This window comes from Oryzias latipes, chromosome 22 (assembly GCF_002234675.1).
Source record: "Oryzias latipes chromosome 22, ASM223467v1".
Lineage (NCBI taxonomy): Eukaryota > Metazoa > Chordata > Actinopteri > Beloniformes > Adrianichthyidae > Oryzias > Oryzias latipes.
The window spans coordinates 5,109,390-5,124,498 of NC_019880.2; the positions used below are offsets into that span (position 1 = coordinate 5,109,390).

General features: G+C 41.8%; 1 protein-coding gene across 1 annotated transcript in view; it reads right to left on the reverse strand.

Moving 5' to 3' along the window:
- Positions 1-6,706: 6,706 nt before the first annotated feature.
- The window catches only part of plppr3 (phospholipid phosphatase related 3), a 34,067-nt gene continuing 25,664 nt past the window's right edge, over positions 6,707-15,109 (reverse strand). The window contains exons 7-9 of the mRNA XM_011490167.3: positions 14,749-14,922; positions 13,337-14,158; positions 6,707-12,008 (exon numbers count right to left, since the gene is read on the reverse strand). Coding sequence (XP_011488469.1) covers positions 11,088-12,008; positions 13,337-14,158; positions 14,749-14,922 — 1,917 coding nt within the window. The 3' untranslated portion in view covers positions 6,707-11,087. The remainder of the gene's footprint in view (positions 12,009-13,336; positions 14,159-14,748; positions 14,923-15,109) is intronic.

Here is a 15,109-nt window from a genome sequence, read left to right on the forward strand (position 1 = left end):
TTTTCCCATTTGTAAATGCTGTCTTTCCTCTTCTCCTCACCTCCCTCCACAGCAGCAGAGCTGTCACTGAACCAGATCCGTCTGCTGCTCCAACTGGAATAATGAGGGACATGAATTGGAAATGTGTGGCTGTGAATGAATGTGTTTGCCCTGTGAAAAGGATGGGGGATTTTGGTTACACACCAACTGTCTCTGTTCACCAGCCACTGTCTCACACACACGTTTTTATTTCGTTCTAAATATCAATCTGACTTCTCATGCACTCTCTGTGACCACCATCAGATGTGACAACCTGTTAATCGGTGTCGGCTCTCCAGGTCAAGCAAGAGCCGGCACAAAGCCGCTTCACCGTCTCCCTGCGGTGACAGCTCTTTAATTTTCTCTGGTAAAGGGAGTTAAAGAATAAGACACAATTTTCCTCCAATTATTCAGCTCTTTCACGTATGTCCCCCCTGTAACCTGCCTTTGTGTGATAGATAGTTACTCACTTTTTACATTCTTTCTCTTCTATTTCTGTCCTTGGATGTGCCTGTTTTCTTATGACGTTCTCCCCCATCCAGTTTTTCTAACTAGAGTGTCCTGATTGGGGTCAAAATACACACAGACAATTTAAGACTCACGTATTAATGCTATCATTCTATGACATGATAGAATGATAGAAAAAACCCGTTCATAGATCCATCCATCTTCAGAATCCACTGAATCTCTTTTGGGGTCACAGAGCTGCTGAGTCAACCTGGCTACAGTTGTGAAAAGGTGGGGTACACCCTAAAGAGGTCACAAGACTGTTAAACGTCGTGCTAAACGTGGGTACTTGAACGCGTTTTTAGCATACGATGTTCACACTTAACAGTCTGGGAGGGGCTCTCCTCCACAAACACTTTTCAACCAGTCGGCACTTTTGTGAATTAAATGGGGATGCCTTCCAAACATCACTTCCAAATCCGAGTCCCTGATATATCAAAGTTCAACCCGGTTTAACTTGCATTGTGCGTTTACTGAGTGAGTTGTGAAATCTTGAAGAACTTTGAGCGCGGAAGCCCAAAATTTGCGTTTTTACAAGTTACATAGACTTTAAAAGTGACCACTTGCCAAGGGCGATGTTAATGTAGCCCTTGTTCTACCCTGTGGTCCCCAGATGACCCCACTCCCAACGTTAACATGCCTTGGATAACACAAGGATACCTTGGGGCAATTTAGAGACACTTATCAACCTTTAAAGCATGTAAACTGGGAACTCACATGCAAACTTCACGTGTAGAATAACCTTAATATGTGTGGAGTTTCCACATGCCAACTCCACACAGAAAGGTCCCAGCCGGGAATTAAATCAGAACCCTCTCGCTGTGAGATGAGAGCATTAGGGTCAACCCCCCCTTGTTAGTCTCATTTTTCTTGTATTCGTGTTCTTATTTCTATAATTTCCACATTTTTTTTCTTCATTGCATCTCGCAGTCAATTAGATTTTTCTTTGTGTGTCCATCCAGTTTTGTCTTCTTTTTTTCATCCAACCCTTTTTTTCTATTCTAACCCCATCAATTGGATTTCTTTTGGATGTTTTTCTTCCTCAATTTTTCATTTGAGATTCATTTTTGACGCCCCATCGCTGAACAAAACTCAGGATTCAAACTCTGATGGAGGTCGCCACAGTTAAATAAGGGGGGAACAGTTTTTCTTTAGCTAATATTAAATGGGATGAATCATAGAGGGCTCAGATGGGTGCAGTGCAGCAGCGCTTTAATTTACTCATTAAATTGATGCTCCCAGAACAGCTGATTCAGAAACGGATTAAAGAGAGGGAGAAGTCTCCTAATTTCATGCTGGATTATTTGTAGACAGGGGAAAAAAAAACACTTACAGAAGGCACATCAGTGTGTGCCAATGCGTACTTCCTGAAGTGCTTTATTAAAATGAAGCTGAGTTAGGTAAATATTTGTGTTTTTCATGCCCGATATCCCTGAGCATTTTAATGATGGAGCTGTGAGGAGAGAAACTGGGTCAGACAGGAGGAAGAACGCGTGATCCTCTGCCAAGAGTCTCCTCAGAAACCTCGGACATGGCTGACACTGCTGGCATGTGAGACACATGCATTTGTGAAGACATGGAAGTAGAGGTGAGACACTGAATGAAGACAGGAGCTTTAATTGGACATGTTCAGTCAACACACAGCAAGAAATAATAAAAAAAAAACACAGGAACTTTATTCTGTGTGTAATTTGACCCCCATTTGTGATGGTAACAGGTCTGAAACAGTGACTAACAAAACCCAAATGCACTGGAGAGGTTAGAGCATTATTACATTGCAGCGCATGCAAAAAGGTCCAACACACTCACAAACACGCATGCACAATGTCCCAGACCCAATTAGTCCGGTCTGGTAACTGTGTCAGTGTGTTACTACCCCGTCTTAGGCCTGCAGGGTGTTCAAGTCATGTACTGTGCAGTCTTACTCATGCATGTAAGGCCACACACATCGTTCATGCTTAAATACACACTCCATGTTCAGCCACTACTTTTATGCCAAATGCTCAGGGCAACACGGGAACGCATACATTCATATGTGGGTTTTTATTCTGAGGATCTTCTCTCAAAATGAAAGCGAAAAGCCGCGTAGAAATTACTTTGATTTTAGAGATTTCCTGATCTGCTTTATTTTCATTCCACCATATTTCATCCACATGGGTCTCTTAATCTTATAAAAGATTGAAATGAACCTTGAAACTGAAATGTTTGTAATCTGAAAGTATTGAAAGATGGAGTGAATGCTGAGTCGCAGCTTCGTTTGATGTGTTTAAAACTGTTCACCTACAGTGTGAACAACAACAATCCAGCCTGAAGGCCACACTGACTGGAGTTTGAAGTGACGGTTTATGTTGGGTCCACTCATGGGTCCACACGGTAATACTCCTCAACTTCAGTCTGTCCCCATCCGAAAGAGACACTGCCCTTGATATTATTTTGTCTGTAAGCCCAAAACATAGCGTGAAACTGACAGCTCAAAACAAACAAAGAACGAAAAAACAAAAAACAGGCCCTTGATTGTGCACAAAATTGAGCTCTATTAAAAATCAAAACAGCACATTAAAAAGAATCACACCCTCTACACTAATTGTGATTATGAGTGTTACTGCTGAGGCTGTAATTCTGTCATTTTTCTACCTTTGGATGGTATTTTCTGACTGTTTTCTTTTGTATTTTCTGGTGGAAGTGGCTTTTCAATCTTTCTTTTCTTCTGCCACCTTTGTTTGTAGATTGCCTAACTGTCCAGAGCGCCTGATTAGGCGAGTATCTCCAGGGCAACATTTAAATGCTGAGCATCTTTTGGACCTCCCAGCTGGCATTCACAGAGCTAAGTTTTCTTCTCAATTCATACAGGATTTGAACCTTGTACTTTGGTTATTTTCATGTTAACAGTTCCTCTTTTGTGCAGTTAAATCCCAGTTTACTTCATTCAAGTGGTCTTTGTGGGGGGCTTATCGAGTCATTAGGGCAATGAATTTATTTCTTCGTTCCTTTATGCTATGTCTATTTACCATCCCTTAGACTAGGGTGTAGCATAAATTGGGGGGTCGTCCGGGATTTATTTGGTTTCAATGATGGGCTGTGTTGGGTGGCCAGTTTTCTTCATTTAATGATATATGTCTTGGGAGTTTGCTGGCAGTTGGATATGAAGGATTAGAGCCACGAGGTGTCTCTGAATCATCCCTTCTCAGAGAGAGCTTTTCAAATCCTTTGTAACAAAACACCTGCTTTGTCCATTTCTTCAGGTGAGGATGACACCTGCAGTTAATTCACAGTGGGACCTGGCATGCTCAGCACTTGAGTGGAAATGCACTGAACCAGGAGGTCAACATTTATAGCTTGTTGACCTAAAGAAAAATGAAGATCCACCTTATTAAATTACCTGGAAACAAATAATTGGAGAGTACTAAATGAAAAAAAATCACTCATATATAAGTTTTTTTGTTAACAAAAACATTGCCAAAATCCATAGACTTCTATGGAGGAATAAACAGCTCTTACTCAGTCATTATATGTGTCAAAATCACCATTCTTGCTTTACTTCCTCTTTTAAATATGTTCTTGCTAATCCTTTTTTTCTTTTCATTATATTTTATCTATGGTGCAAGTTATTCAAATTACAAACTGACCAATCAGATGCCTCAAAAAGTGTAAGTGATCTAATGTCAAATGTTCGACCCGTTTGGTTGGCAGATTCATCCGGGTCCACTTTCATTGGAAGAGGTGTGGCCTTCCAACAAGCTGACTACTGATTTGTGAAAGTGGTTATCATAGAAATGTTGACTCAGACCGACTTGGACCAATCACTGCTTACTGTCTTTGTCTGGTTCCAATATGACGAATTTCATATCGCAGAAAAATCCCAGCTGAATTAACTTCATTTGGTTGGAACTGGTATTAAGTCACTTTCTATGGGTGACGTCACAATAGCTCAGTCCAGTTCTCTTATACAGTCAATGATTTTATTAGAAAGGTTATATGTTTTATTTACTGATATTCCTGAATATCTGGGCTAATATTTTGCGGTTTCTGCTTACTTTTCTGGTGGCCATGATATGGAGTGGCAGCTGAACATCAATATTGTGAGAATCTGTGTCTTTGCTGTGTTTTGGGGTTTTTTCTTCTTAAGTGTTTGCTCTCGTGGGACTTTTACTATTGACTGTGTATGAGGACTGGACCAAGTGAGTGTGACATCACCAATGGTTTACTTCTGATTCCAACCAAATGAAGTCCATTTAGTCATTTTTTTTTTCTTTGGAATACTGACGCTGCCATGTTGGAGCCATACAATGATTGGTTCAAGTCATCATTTTTATGGCAGCCACTCTCGTCAATCAGGAGTGAGCTTGTTGGAAGACCACACCCCAACCACTTGAAAGCAGGCTCAGGAGAATCTTGAAAAATTAGAATTAGCAAGAACGTGTTAAAAAGAGGTATCAGAGCAAGAATGGTTATCCTGACAAATAGAATGACTGAGGAACAGCTGTTTATTTCTCTAGAGAAGTCTATGGGATTTTGGCTTCTTGGAACCAGAGGATACTTCCTGTTTTGGAATGTCAAAGGGGAGGAGTCACTCAGTCCAGTTCTCATCAGATCTTCAGCATGTCACTTTTTGTCCTTTCCCTTTAGTTGATCATATCTGAGTTCAAGTTCTGTCATGTTTTATTTAAATAAATTAGGTCTTTTGTAATGTGAATTTCCTCCAATAATTAGGAATTTTAAAACTGACTTGAAGGTTTATCTGATAAAAGGAGTGATTGATTATGTAAAAGCTTTAATGGGCGTGGCCACTGGCTACACCAGCAGAGGGCCTACGCTGTACTTTGCATGCAGCTCAAGGATCTGCTCTTGTCTTTACTCTCAGGGGAATTCTGCTGCAAGGCCTTTGATGTTTTTTTGTTTCTGATAGCATCTCAATCATGTTCTGGAGTGAAGCATCAGGACACTGCTAAGCATATGCATGAAGGATTGGTATAGAATTATTTACAAAGAGTCTCTTTAAACTGTTCAGGTCAAAATGAATTTGTTGCATGAATGTTAAGTAAAATGGAATCAATCTGCATTTGGATTAATTTCATGAAGTGTTGCTGTAAAGACAGTTGAGACTTTTTTGCTCTAAAGGGGGTGACAGGTTTTCTATTCAACCATTAAATCCTATATTTATTGTGTCGGATGCAAGAAAAGGTGGATTCCTAATCCCTCCAGAAGTTCAGACTATAAGCTTAAAAGCTTCAAATCTACTTCCTCCATGAGCAAAGGTTGACAGGGCCCTGCGGGAGATGCTGTAAGGTGGAATGACACTGACAAAGTGTGCACGATAAAAAGAAAAGGAGTTGTACTGAAAAGGATTTTGTGCCGATCCGCAGTGGTAAATCGGACCTGAAAAAGATGGAGCCTGACCTGCACAGCTGCTTCCACATCAACACTGTATAGGCGCCCAGAGTCACAAAAATAGACATTGACAGTCGACTCCATTTTCCGTTGCCTCCTGCAGTCGCACATTCATACTTGTGCGGAGCTTCGTTGGCCACCAACGACAGAAAGAGGGGGGGAAGAGGCCGGGAGAAAGAGCTGTTGGCTTGCTATGTGTGACTCACGGACAGACTGACTGTCCTCGGGCTTCTGTACGCCATCTGCCCCCCCACCGTTTTCTCTATGGCCTTATCACACAGCCTGCAGCAGCACAGCATCATAGCCACACAAAAAAGCAGGAATAAAGGGAGGGTTAAAAACTGAGATACATTTTTAAAGACCATGCTCTGCCTTTTGCTTGCTCCTAAAACCCCAAAATACATTTGCGCCGACTAGTTTTCTCTAATCCATGGAAATCAGAAATGTTGTACTCAATTGCCTGGCTTTGTCGATCAGAAACTAAAGGTTGTGAGAGGAAAAAGGTTTCAGTCAATGCTGGCTTCATTCCTGCAGGTCATAGGGGATCGACCGGCAGAATTCATTACAGAAACATGACACTTACCCACACAAAGCAGCAAAGGCTGCACTGCAACTGCGTCTGTGCAGGCGGCACACATTTGTGTATGTCCTCATAACAAGAATCAATGGAGGAGATCCTTTTCATTAGAGGGGCAGTAAAAGCTGCAGGACCATCGACCACTTGTTCTGTTTCCAAACCGCACCGTAAACACCTGCTCATGGCCTTTCAAAACATCACAAGATAAAACTTCACTTAAGAAGACCTATTTTTTTATTCAACAAGGTTAATAAAGTTACACATTACAACAACAGTTAAAAAAAGCAAACATCAGTCCATAAAAAAAGACTCTGGAGTTCAAACTGATCTGACAGGATGAGGAAGTATATTTACAGTCAAAATGGGTCAAAAGTGAATCACCAGACTGTAACTCCGCCAGCACGTCAAGCACAGATTAAAATGATGACAACAAAAAGTACATTCACACATACATGCAGCACAAACCGACAAGTAAGTTTACCTACCAGCTCCTGGAGTGAGGAGCACCTCTAAGAACACACCTTGATTCATTTTACACAACCTCTTCCAACAACGACTGTACAAAAGTTGCTGATATGCAGTTGTGTGCAAACGCCGAAGTTTCCTCTTTCTAAGTTTTCTTGTAGTGAAAACAAAAATGGATGGTGAATTATAAAGTTACAACCAGATGTCCAGGTAAATGTTTAAACAAAGGAAAGACCTTCATCATTCAAAAAAGGCTTATGACTGCATTTCTGCTAATTTAGTGTTCAGCTTCTGGAAGCTGAGATCCCCAAGGACTGACATTGACTATAATCATTTGTTTCTCAATTAACCACATAACCTTTTGAGCAAATCTTCTGAAGCAGATCTATTCTAAGCAGAGTTTTTAGGCCCTAAAGTTCTATTTAAGATACATATCTGTAAATACTCATCTGTCCAGAATGTTTCCAGAGCAGAATATGTTTTGAAAACAGCCACCTAGAATAAGTTTTTTTTAAGTTGAAGAGATTTTGCCTCATATGTAAAAGGCTTTTTCAATTTTTTGTTTTTATTTAAGGTCCACTCTGATGAAAATTGCGTTTCTGACATGTTCTTGTGCTATTTTTTTGATGTTGGAGTGCTTGTATACAGAAAACTAAGCTCAAAATTGCATTTCTGAGGATTTCAGTTTAAATAAAGAGGTTATTTGTGACGTAGCAAATACAATGGGTAGGCTCCCCTCTGCAGAAACTATGTCCAAGAATATGAAACAAATTTTTTTGATTTTGGCATAAAAACTGCATAATTATAATTAAAAGACTACTGAGAACACTTTTAAAATAACCCAGAAATAAAATCAGAGTGGGTCCTTAAAAGCACAGACTTTGAACCGAAACACTCAAGCACAGAGATGATCTGTTTTAAGCTCCATTTGTTGATTTTGTAAATGTTTGAAGGTTGTTTTAACATGTTTTCCCAGAGTCCCCGGGTCCTCAGGTGCAGCTCCACGGGTCAGAAGAAAACCTCACTTAGGGCCTCGTCTGTGGAAAAGCCTCCCTGAGGATCTGAGGAATTCTACACCAGTGGGAATTGTTTTTATACAAGAAGCTTAATACCTACTTTTTGAAATTTGCCATTAACTAAATGTACAGGTTAATAAATTTTTATTTTATTTTATTTTATGCATTTGACTTAATTTTTTTAGGCTTTTATTGATAAGTGCTGGTTAGTTTTGTTTTCTCATGACATTTTAGTTTAACTGCATTAATTTGTAAATCTTTTTTTTTTTCCATGTTTACTTTACTACTCTCCACATTGACAACATTTTCTAGGTTCTTTCTGGGTATTTTACTACGTTTCAATGGATGTTTGTGTGGGCAATATTTTCATTGATACACTTCTTTTGTGGACATGGCTTTTTGGTGTTTGAATAGGTTGATGTTAAGAACTCTGTGATTGACTATTGTATAAAAAGTGGTGCATAAATAGAATTTGATTTGGGCCTGCATTGCAGTCATGGAACTTGGACACCTTCCAGTAATTGACTACACAAAAGCAACTGCACACTAAAACAATTCAAAGAAAATCTGTTACATGCCAAAAACGTGTTAGAAATTGAGTTATATATCAGAACAATGAGAAAAAAAGCAGGCAAATCTGAAACAGATTTTTTGATCTTAAGACTCAAAATTGTTTTTTTAAGTTGTATTTCTCAAATGCACACTGTTAATTTTTTTACAGTATGTTTCTGACCAACAAGAAACAGAGAAAAGAAGGGTACTAACGTTTGCACATGACTGCATCCTTTAGATGTTTGTTGTGCACAGAAGGACACCGACTTCACCCGCGCATGACTGTGCTTGTCATTAAAGAATAAAGTTCTAAAACAAAGATACCAGGCAATAACTACTCTGTACAAAATGACTTCAATGCACACAAGAGGCAGAAGCGTGCAGATGTTGCACAGACAGATCTTTTCCATAATTAGATTATTTATGTTAATAAGCTGACTCAAAAAAAAATTTTTGGGATTGTGGACAAATGCTCAGATTGACATAAGTTTATTGTTTGTTTTGTCTGAATAACAAAATATCCTGTCTAAAGATTTGGTTCATAGTCAAATTATTTAAATTAAATTAAAAATACACATTTTTTATGTATGACTCATTCAAACTTAAGGCTTGCTTTAAAAGAGAGCAATAAATTCCACTGACCACTCCGGCAGCTTTTAACACCATGCTGCAATTTAAGCAGAAGCATCCTTTATTTTATTTTTTTTAAAGGATGTTCATTTTTGGAGATGATATAGACACATATTTTGGAAAAAGATTTGTTAATCCAAAAAACAAAAAAAAATTCATTTTAGGACAGAAAAGTTAGAACAAGATCTGATTATTTTAAGATGTGGTCACTTATCCCCTTGGTTTCCATTGAGCCTATTGGTCTCTTCCTATGATATCATAGAACATCAATCTTATCAAAAACTGGCAAAAAGGTTGGCAGTTGTTCATACCTTGTAAGGCAATTGGAGAGCTGAGGACTCAACATCACCTGTCAGTTAAAGGACCACGCCTTATTTGTGCATTTTTGAGGTCAACTTTAAAAAAAGCCCAATGAGATATGATGGAATGAATTACATTTTAGTCACAAAAGCTGAACACTTTTGAAAACAACTGCAAATTTGTATTTTTTAATTTTACAGTTGGACATTTTTCCATGGGGTCAGAATTGTTGCTGTAACCGTTGACTGTATGTGAGAACTGGATAGAGGGACCCCTATCCCTAGCTTTTCAAACAGGAAGTACCTGCACATCACAGAAAAATGGTGACTGAATTAACTTAATTTTGTTGTAACTAGAAATAAGCCATTTTCTTAATCAAGTTAAGTAATCGTGTACAGCCAATGGGTGTAACAAGCCTTCAGCTGACCCCTTTTCCATTTTGTTTCCAGATTAACTTTAATCCAAAAGTATATAAGGCTTACGCAACACGTAGTCTGGTAATGAAAATACACAATCTCCATTCATTATACACAGTTTTTTTTTCCAGCTTGATGACACAATCCTCATCGGCAGATGCATTTGCCACATAGTTTGCCTAAATATTTACAATTTCAACTGAAGTGACGGAAAAATCCACATTTGCTGATGACTGTTTGATGTAAACGAAGTAGTATCTCAGTTCGACTTAAATCCTGTTAGCCAGTTGTGAGGTTCAATGGTTTGTTACGCCTTAATTTGATCAACAAAGTTATTTCACGTCAACAATTGGCTCTGAACAAGGTTTGCTTGTTAAAGGGCATCACCAGAACCGATGTATTTTGCTGCAGAGCCTCGCCATCTGAACCATCGCTGTTAAAATCATAGATGCATATCAAAGATTCATTGTACAACTTTGAAGCTCAGAAGTTGATCAACCAATCCCACTACCACTTTGTATAAGTGTTTGCCTGGTTTCATGACCAAGCACTCGTGCCTTGAAGCTGCACCCCCTCACAGCTTTCACGCACACACACCGTCTGCCCGGCTTATTGTGCCATGCAGCTCGGTCGGCCTCTTTAGTTTAGAAACAATTGTCTTTCTGTTCCATTGCCTCTCATGTTTACAACAGTAATCCCTTCGGTGACGTCTGCATGTGGGTGCCCAACTGTGCATGATCTTCCTCACACCCCTCCCTCCTCTTCCAGTTCACTAGAATTGAGCTTCCTAAGCCGGCTCTCTGGTGGATGCTGACACATTTGCTTGGCGTCAGAAACAACATTTCCATTTTTTTTTTTTACTTTGAGCAGAGAACACTCATGTATTGAACCTGTGCCAGAGCTAATTTTTCTATAGGGTTTTTAGATAGATTCCAAAGCATGTGATGGTTGGCTGCCCTTGATTTAGATGTTTTTTGTTGTTGTTTTACAGGTCTGAACCTTTTTCGAAAGAGAAATGTTCATTTATCTGTTTCTACAGCTTTTTTCCTTCTTTCTTTGACCATCTGAAGAAATCTTTTAAAGTAGATGTGGAGCTTAGTGTTTGTCTTTTCACCCTGAAGCAGTTGTGGTTGATGCAGCTGTATGTGTGAGTAGGAATTTATTTCAAGAGTTATAAGTCTGTGTTTATTGCTCACTGTCTTTTCTAGGCGGTTCCGCTCATAACATCCTCTCATCCTGCATGGTCTTGTAGTAATGCTCCTGCTCGGCGTGGCTGTGGGTGGAGACGGAGGGCCGGCGAGGCAGGGTGGAGGTACGAGAAAGAGCCTGGCTGTGGCCATCAATCAGCAGGTCAGGGTGGGGAGGAGGGGGGAGCATGCCGGAGCAGGACGGGTGAGGAGGTGGAGGCATGCAGGAAGAGGGATGAGGCAATGGGGAAGAAGACGGTAGGGGAGGCGGAGGCATTTGTGAGGACTGAAGAAGAAGAGGGGGGGATATCCGAGGTGATGGGTGAGGGGGTGGAGGCATGTGAGAAGGGGCAGAATGAGGGGGGGGTATTGGCATTTGAGAGGAGCCAGAGTGAGGAGGAGGCGGTGGCAAGGGGGACGAGGACGGCTGAGGGAGCGGTGGAGGTGGAAGAGGGGATGAAGACAGTTGAGGGGGTGGGGGCAGAGGGGAAGTGGAGGTGGGAGGAGGTGGGGGAGGCAGCTCAGCTCCTCCCTCGATGCTGCCGCTGGCGGTGGAGGAGCAGAGCGAGTCTGTTTTGACAGGAAGCGTCCGGTAGTCCCGGTAGTGCGTGACGTTGTCCTGGCGCTGCAGAGACATGCGGTGCTTGTCGCCCGACGGGTCAGCCGTCATCATGTTACCACTGATGGTGTTTCTCCACTCCCACGGCTTGCCATTACTGGCCGACACGCGCACCACCGGGTGGTGTGGTGCGTGAGCGTCGATGGTGACAATGCTCCCGCTGCCTCCGATGCTTCCCGGGTTACTCCCACTGCAGCTGTCTCGGTCAGACTGGATCCGGTAGTAGGGGGACTCGGAGCAGTTGGAGCCACCGCCTGAGGAGGAACCGCCTTCTGACGTCTTTGTGGACGAGGTGCTCTGCCCGAGACCGTGCTGTTTAGACATGGCAATCACCTGCAGGTTGAAAAACCCATGCCGGGAGAATGTGATTTCTCAAAATATTATGAAATGCATAAACATATCACACCTCCTCCACGCTGGGTCTCAATTTTAAAAGTTTTCTTTTGGTATTGGTTTATTTCAAGGAATCTTTTCAAGCTTTCTTCAAGAAACTGCATTCTTGAACGCGCATATAGTCAATGTTGTTCACACTGAACAAGTAGGGAGGGGCTTCTTTTTCCACTGTTTACTAGTGCATCTTAGCCACCTACAGTTGGGAACGGCTAACGTTGAAGCCGGGGTAAACAGTGCAAGTCTTGCTCCAGACCTTTTCTTTCAACGCTCTATTCAGACATTGACGCCATCCAGACGTCACTACCAAATCCCTGATCGACCTAATTTAACTTTGAATGCGCGTTCAATGGCCGTGCGTTTTGTACGAAGAGCTCAAAAACAATCGTAGAAACTTGGGTAGCTATGGGTAAACACGCCAGTTTTTAATGAAGAATCTTTAAACTTGAATATAAGTGCATCCACATAGACTTTTCATTGAAAGTGGCTGCTTGCACGTGTGCTGCCAAGGGCGGTGTGAACTTTATTTATATAGCACTTTTCAAATTAAGATTACAAAGTGCTATACAATTAACATAAGACAGTAGATCAGGATTAAAAATAGTATACATTACGACAAAATAAAACAGCACCCACACAAAACAGTGATAGCGGTTAAAATCAACCAAATCAATAAAATCAATAATATCATGAGTTTAAATTTAGGAACCAGTAAAATCATTAAAAGCATGCCTATAAAGACACGTTTTTAAAAGAGATTTGATTAGTGGTAGGGATTCAGCGAGCTGGAGTAAGGTGTACGCACTGGCTTCATACTGACTGCACACAAATGCCGCATGCATGAGGTGTGCAGGTGATGCATAAGTGCCCGTAAGACACCCAACGATGTACACTGTAATTATCTAATTTCCTCATTTCCAACAGTCAGGCTGCACCACAAGGAGCACTTATCAAGAGAACAGCACTAACAAACTCCTTGTGCAGTGCACTGGATTTGGGAGGGTTAAAAAAATAAAAAGCTTTACAGCCTGCTCCAGTCTCACCTACTTCACCCTAACTCACACATGCATTTAGTGGTGTTCGCTATAACCTTGCTCGCAGCATGCCTGTAAAAAAATAGGTGCTTGAACATTTTTACTCCATGAGCTCACCGAGCGGTCAACAACCTTGACATTTTGTGCGTGCCACCTGCATATCCTGCACTGGTTTGCCCATATCTACCCCCAAGAACAATTGTGGCTGGCTTTACTTTTGATAAATTTCAGCCTCACCTGAGTGACTCTCTGCTGGCTGGGGGGCTGGTTGGGTTGTGTGTTTGGCACTCTAGGAGTTGACACCGCGATGGGTCCATGCTCCTTCCCGCCTCCTCCCTCTGTCAGTGACAACCACTTGGCTCGGGTTTTGGCACTCTTTGGGGAGACAGGCGGTGGCCGAGAGGCCTCCTCTGGGATGTGAACCAGCGGGGGTGCCACCACCATCCTGTTAGCTGCAGACTGTGCGGCGGTGCTGTTGCTGGCCTGCACTGTGGGGTAAAGAGACGAAGGCATCCCTTGGTTTTCCGGTTCTCCTGCAGCTGCTTCTCCTCGACTCCTCTCATCCACACCCTCATCTTCATCTCTTGAGCTCTGGCTCCGCAGCTCCAGCGAGCGCTGCTTCCACTCTGACACGAGCTGCCGAGACCTCTGGGGGTCAAAGGGAACGTGGAAAGTCATGTGGCGCTGCGTCCCGACCGGCTCATCAGAGGGAGAGATGGGGCTGTTGCCGTTTGCGACCCGAGGTAGGGTGTTGCTGAAGGTTACCATGGTTTCCTTGCCCATAGGACCACGGGTTGCCAGCAACTCCACATCTGCGCTTGCTCGCTTTAGGGAGCCCACAGATGCCTTCTCCCTCCTCACCTTACTGCGAGCTCCAGATCCAAGTCCCGCCCCCAGCTCCTCCCTGCTCTCTGACACTCTCGGAGTCTTCCTGTAAAGGGAGTCATGGCTCCGCTGGCTAAACGTCCTCAGGCCATCTTTCTGGTAGACTGAGGTGAGTCTCTGCAGGGGAGGCGCATCTTCTTCTGAGGCTTTGAAGTTTCCCACAGCGTACACAGCCTAACAGAAAAATGGAGAATCTTTTCAAATATTGCTTTTTTTATCTTTGCGATTAAAATATTCAGATTTCTTTTTAGTCAATTAAGTAGAACGCCTCTTCATCTTCATTGATTTAAAGTTTTTTTGTCCTTTATTGTTAGAAAAGATTATCTTCTAAACAAGGAAACCAGACCAGCTGAGAAAGAGGAGATAGCATAGATTTTCACAATAAAGTGTGAAGAGAATATTTATGCGACTTATTCCTTTCCTTCCCTTTCTTGGCATACAAAAAAAGACCAGCAACAAAAGTGGAGGAAAAAGTATGAAAAAAGGAGAAGTTACAGAAAAAAAAACAATGTTTGCATTTGCTTTGATTGAGCTATAAATAACAATCCCAGCAAGACAACTGAACCGCAATATGAAAAACATCTATTCATGTGTCATTTCCACCACACTGCATGCTGACTCTTAACTGCTCCCTGCTGATAAAGCGTCAGTGCAAACAAACCTATGCTGGCATTCAGTTCACAAACTCAAAGGATGGGAAAATAAAGGGCCTGTGTGTCTTTTAGTGAGCTAGCGTGCTTGTTAGGGGCGTTTATTCTGCTAACCAGGTAGACTCCAATGCCAGCTCCGATCAGATACCCCGCGTAGACGTCTATGGGGTGGCTCCGGTGTTGTGTTATCTGTGTCAGACCTGCGAGACCAGCCGCCATGCAAAAGGCAAACACCAGCAGTGGCTTCAGCAGCTTGGTTGTGCTGCTTATGCTGGCATTGAAGTACATCTGCAGAAAGACACACACAGATCAACAAAGGATTCAAGATCATCACTGAACACTAAAGATATGACTCTGTGATAGTTTATGGAAAGTATTGGAAATCTTGTTGAAATGTATTAAGATCCAAACTGGCTTTTGTTACAAAAAGAAACTATTTTTTAGGATGGAGTCTCCATGTCTTCTCAGGAATGAG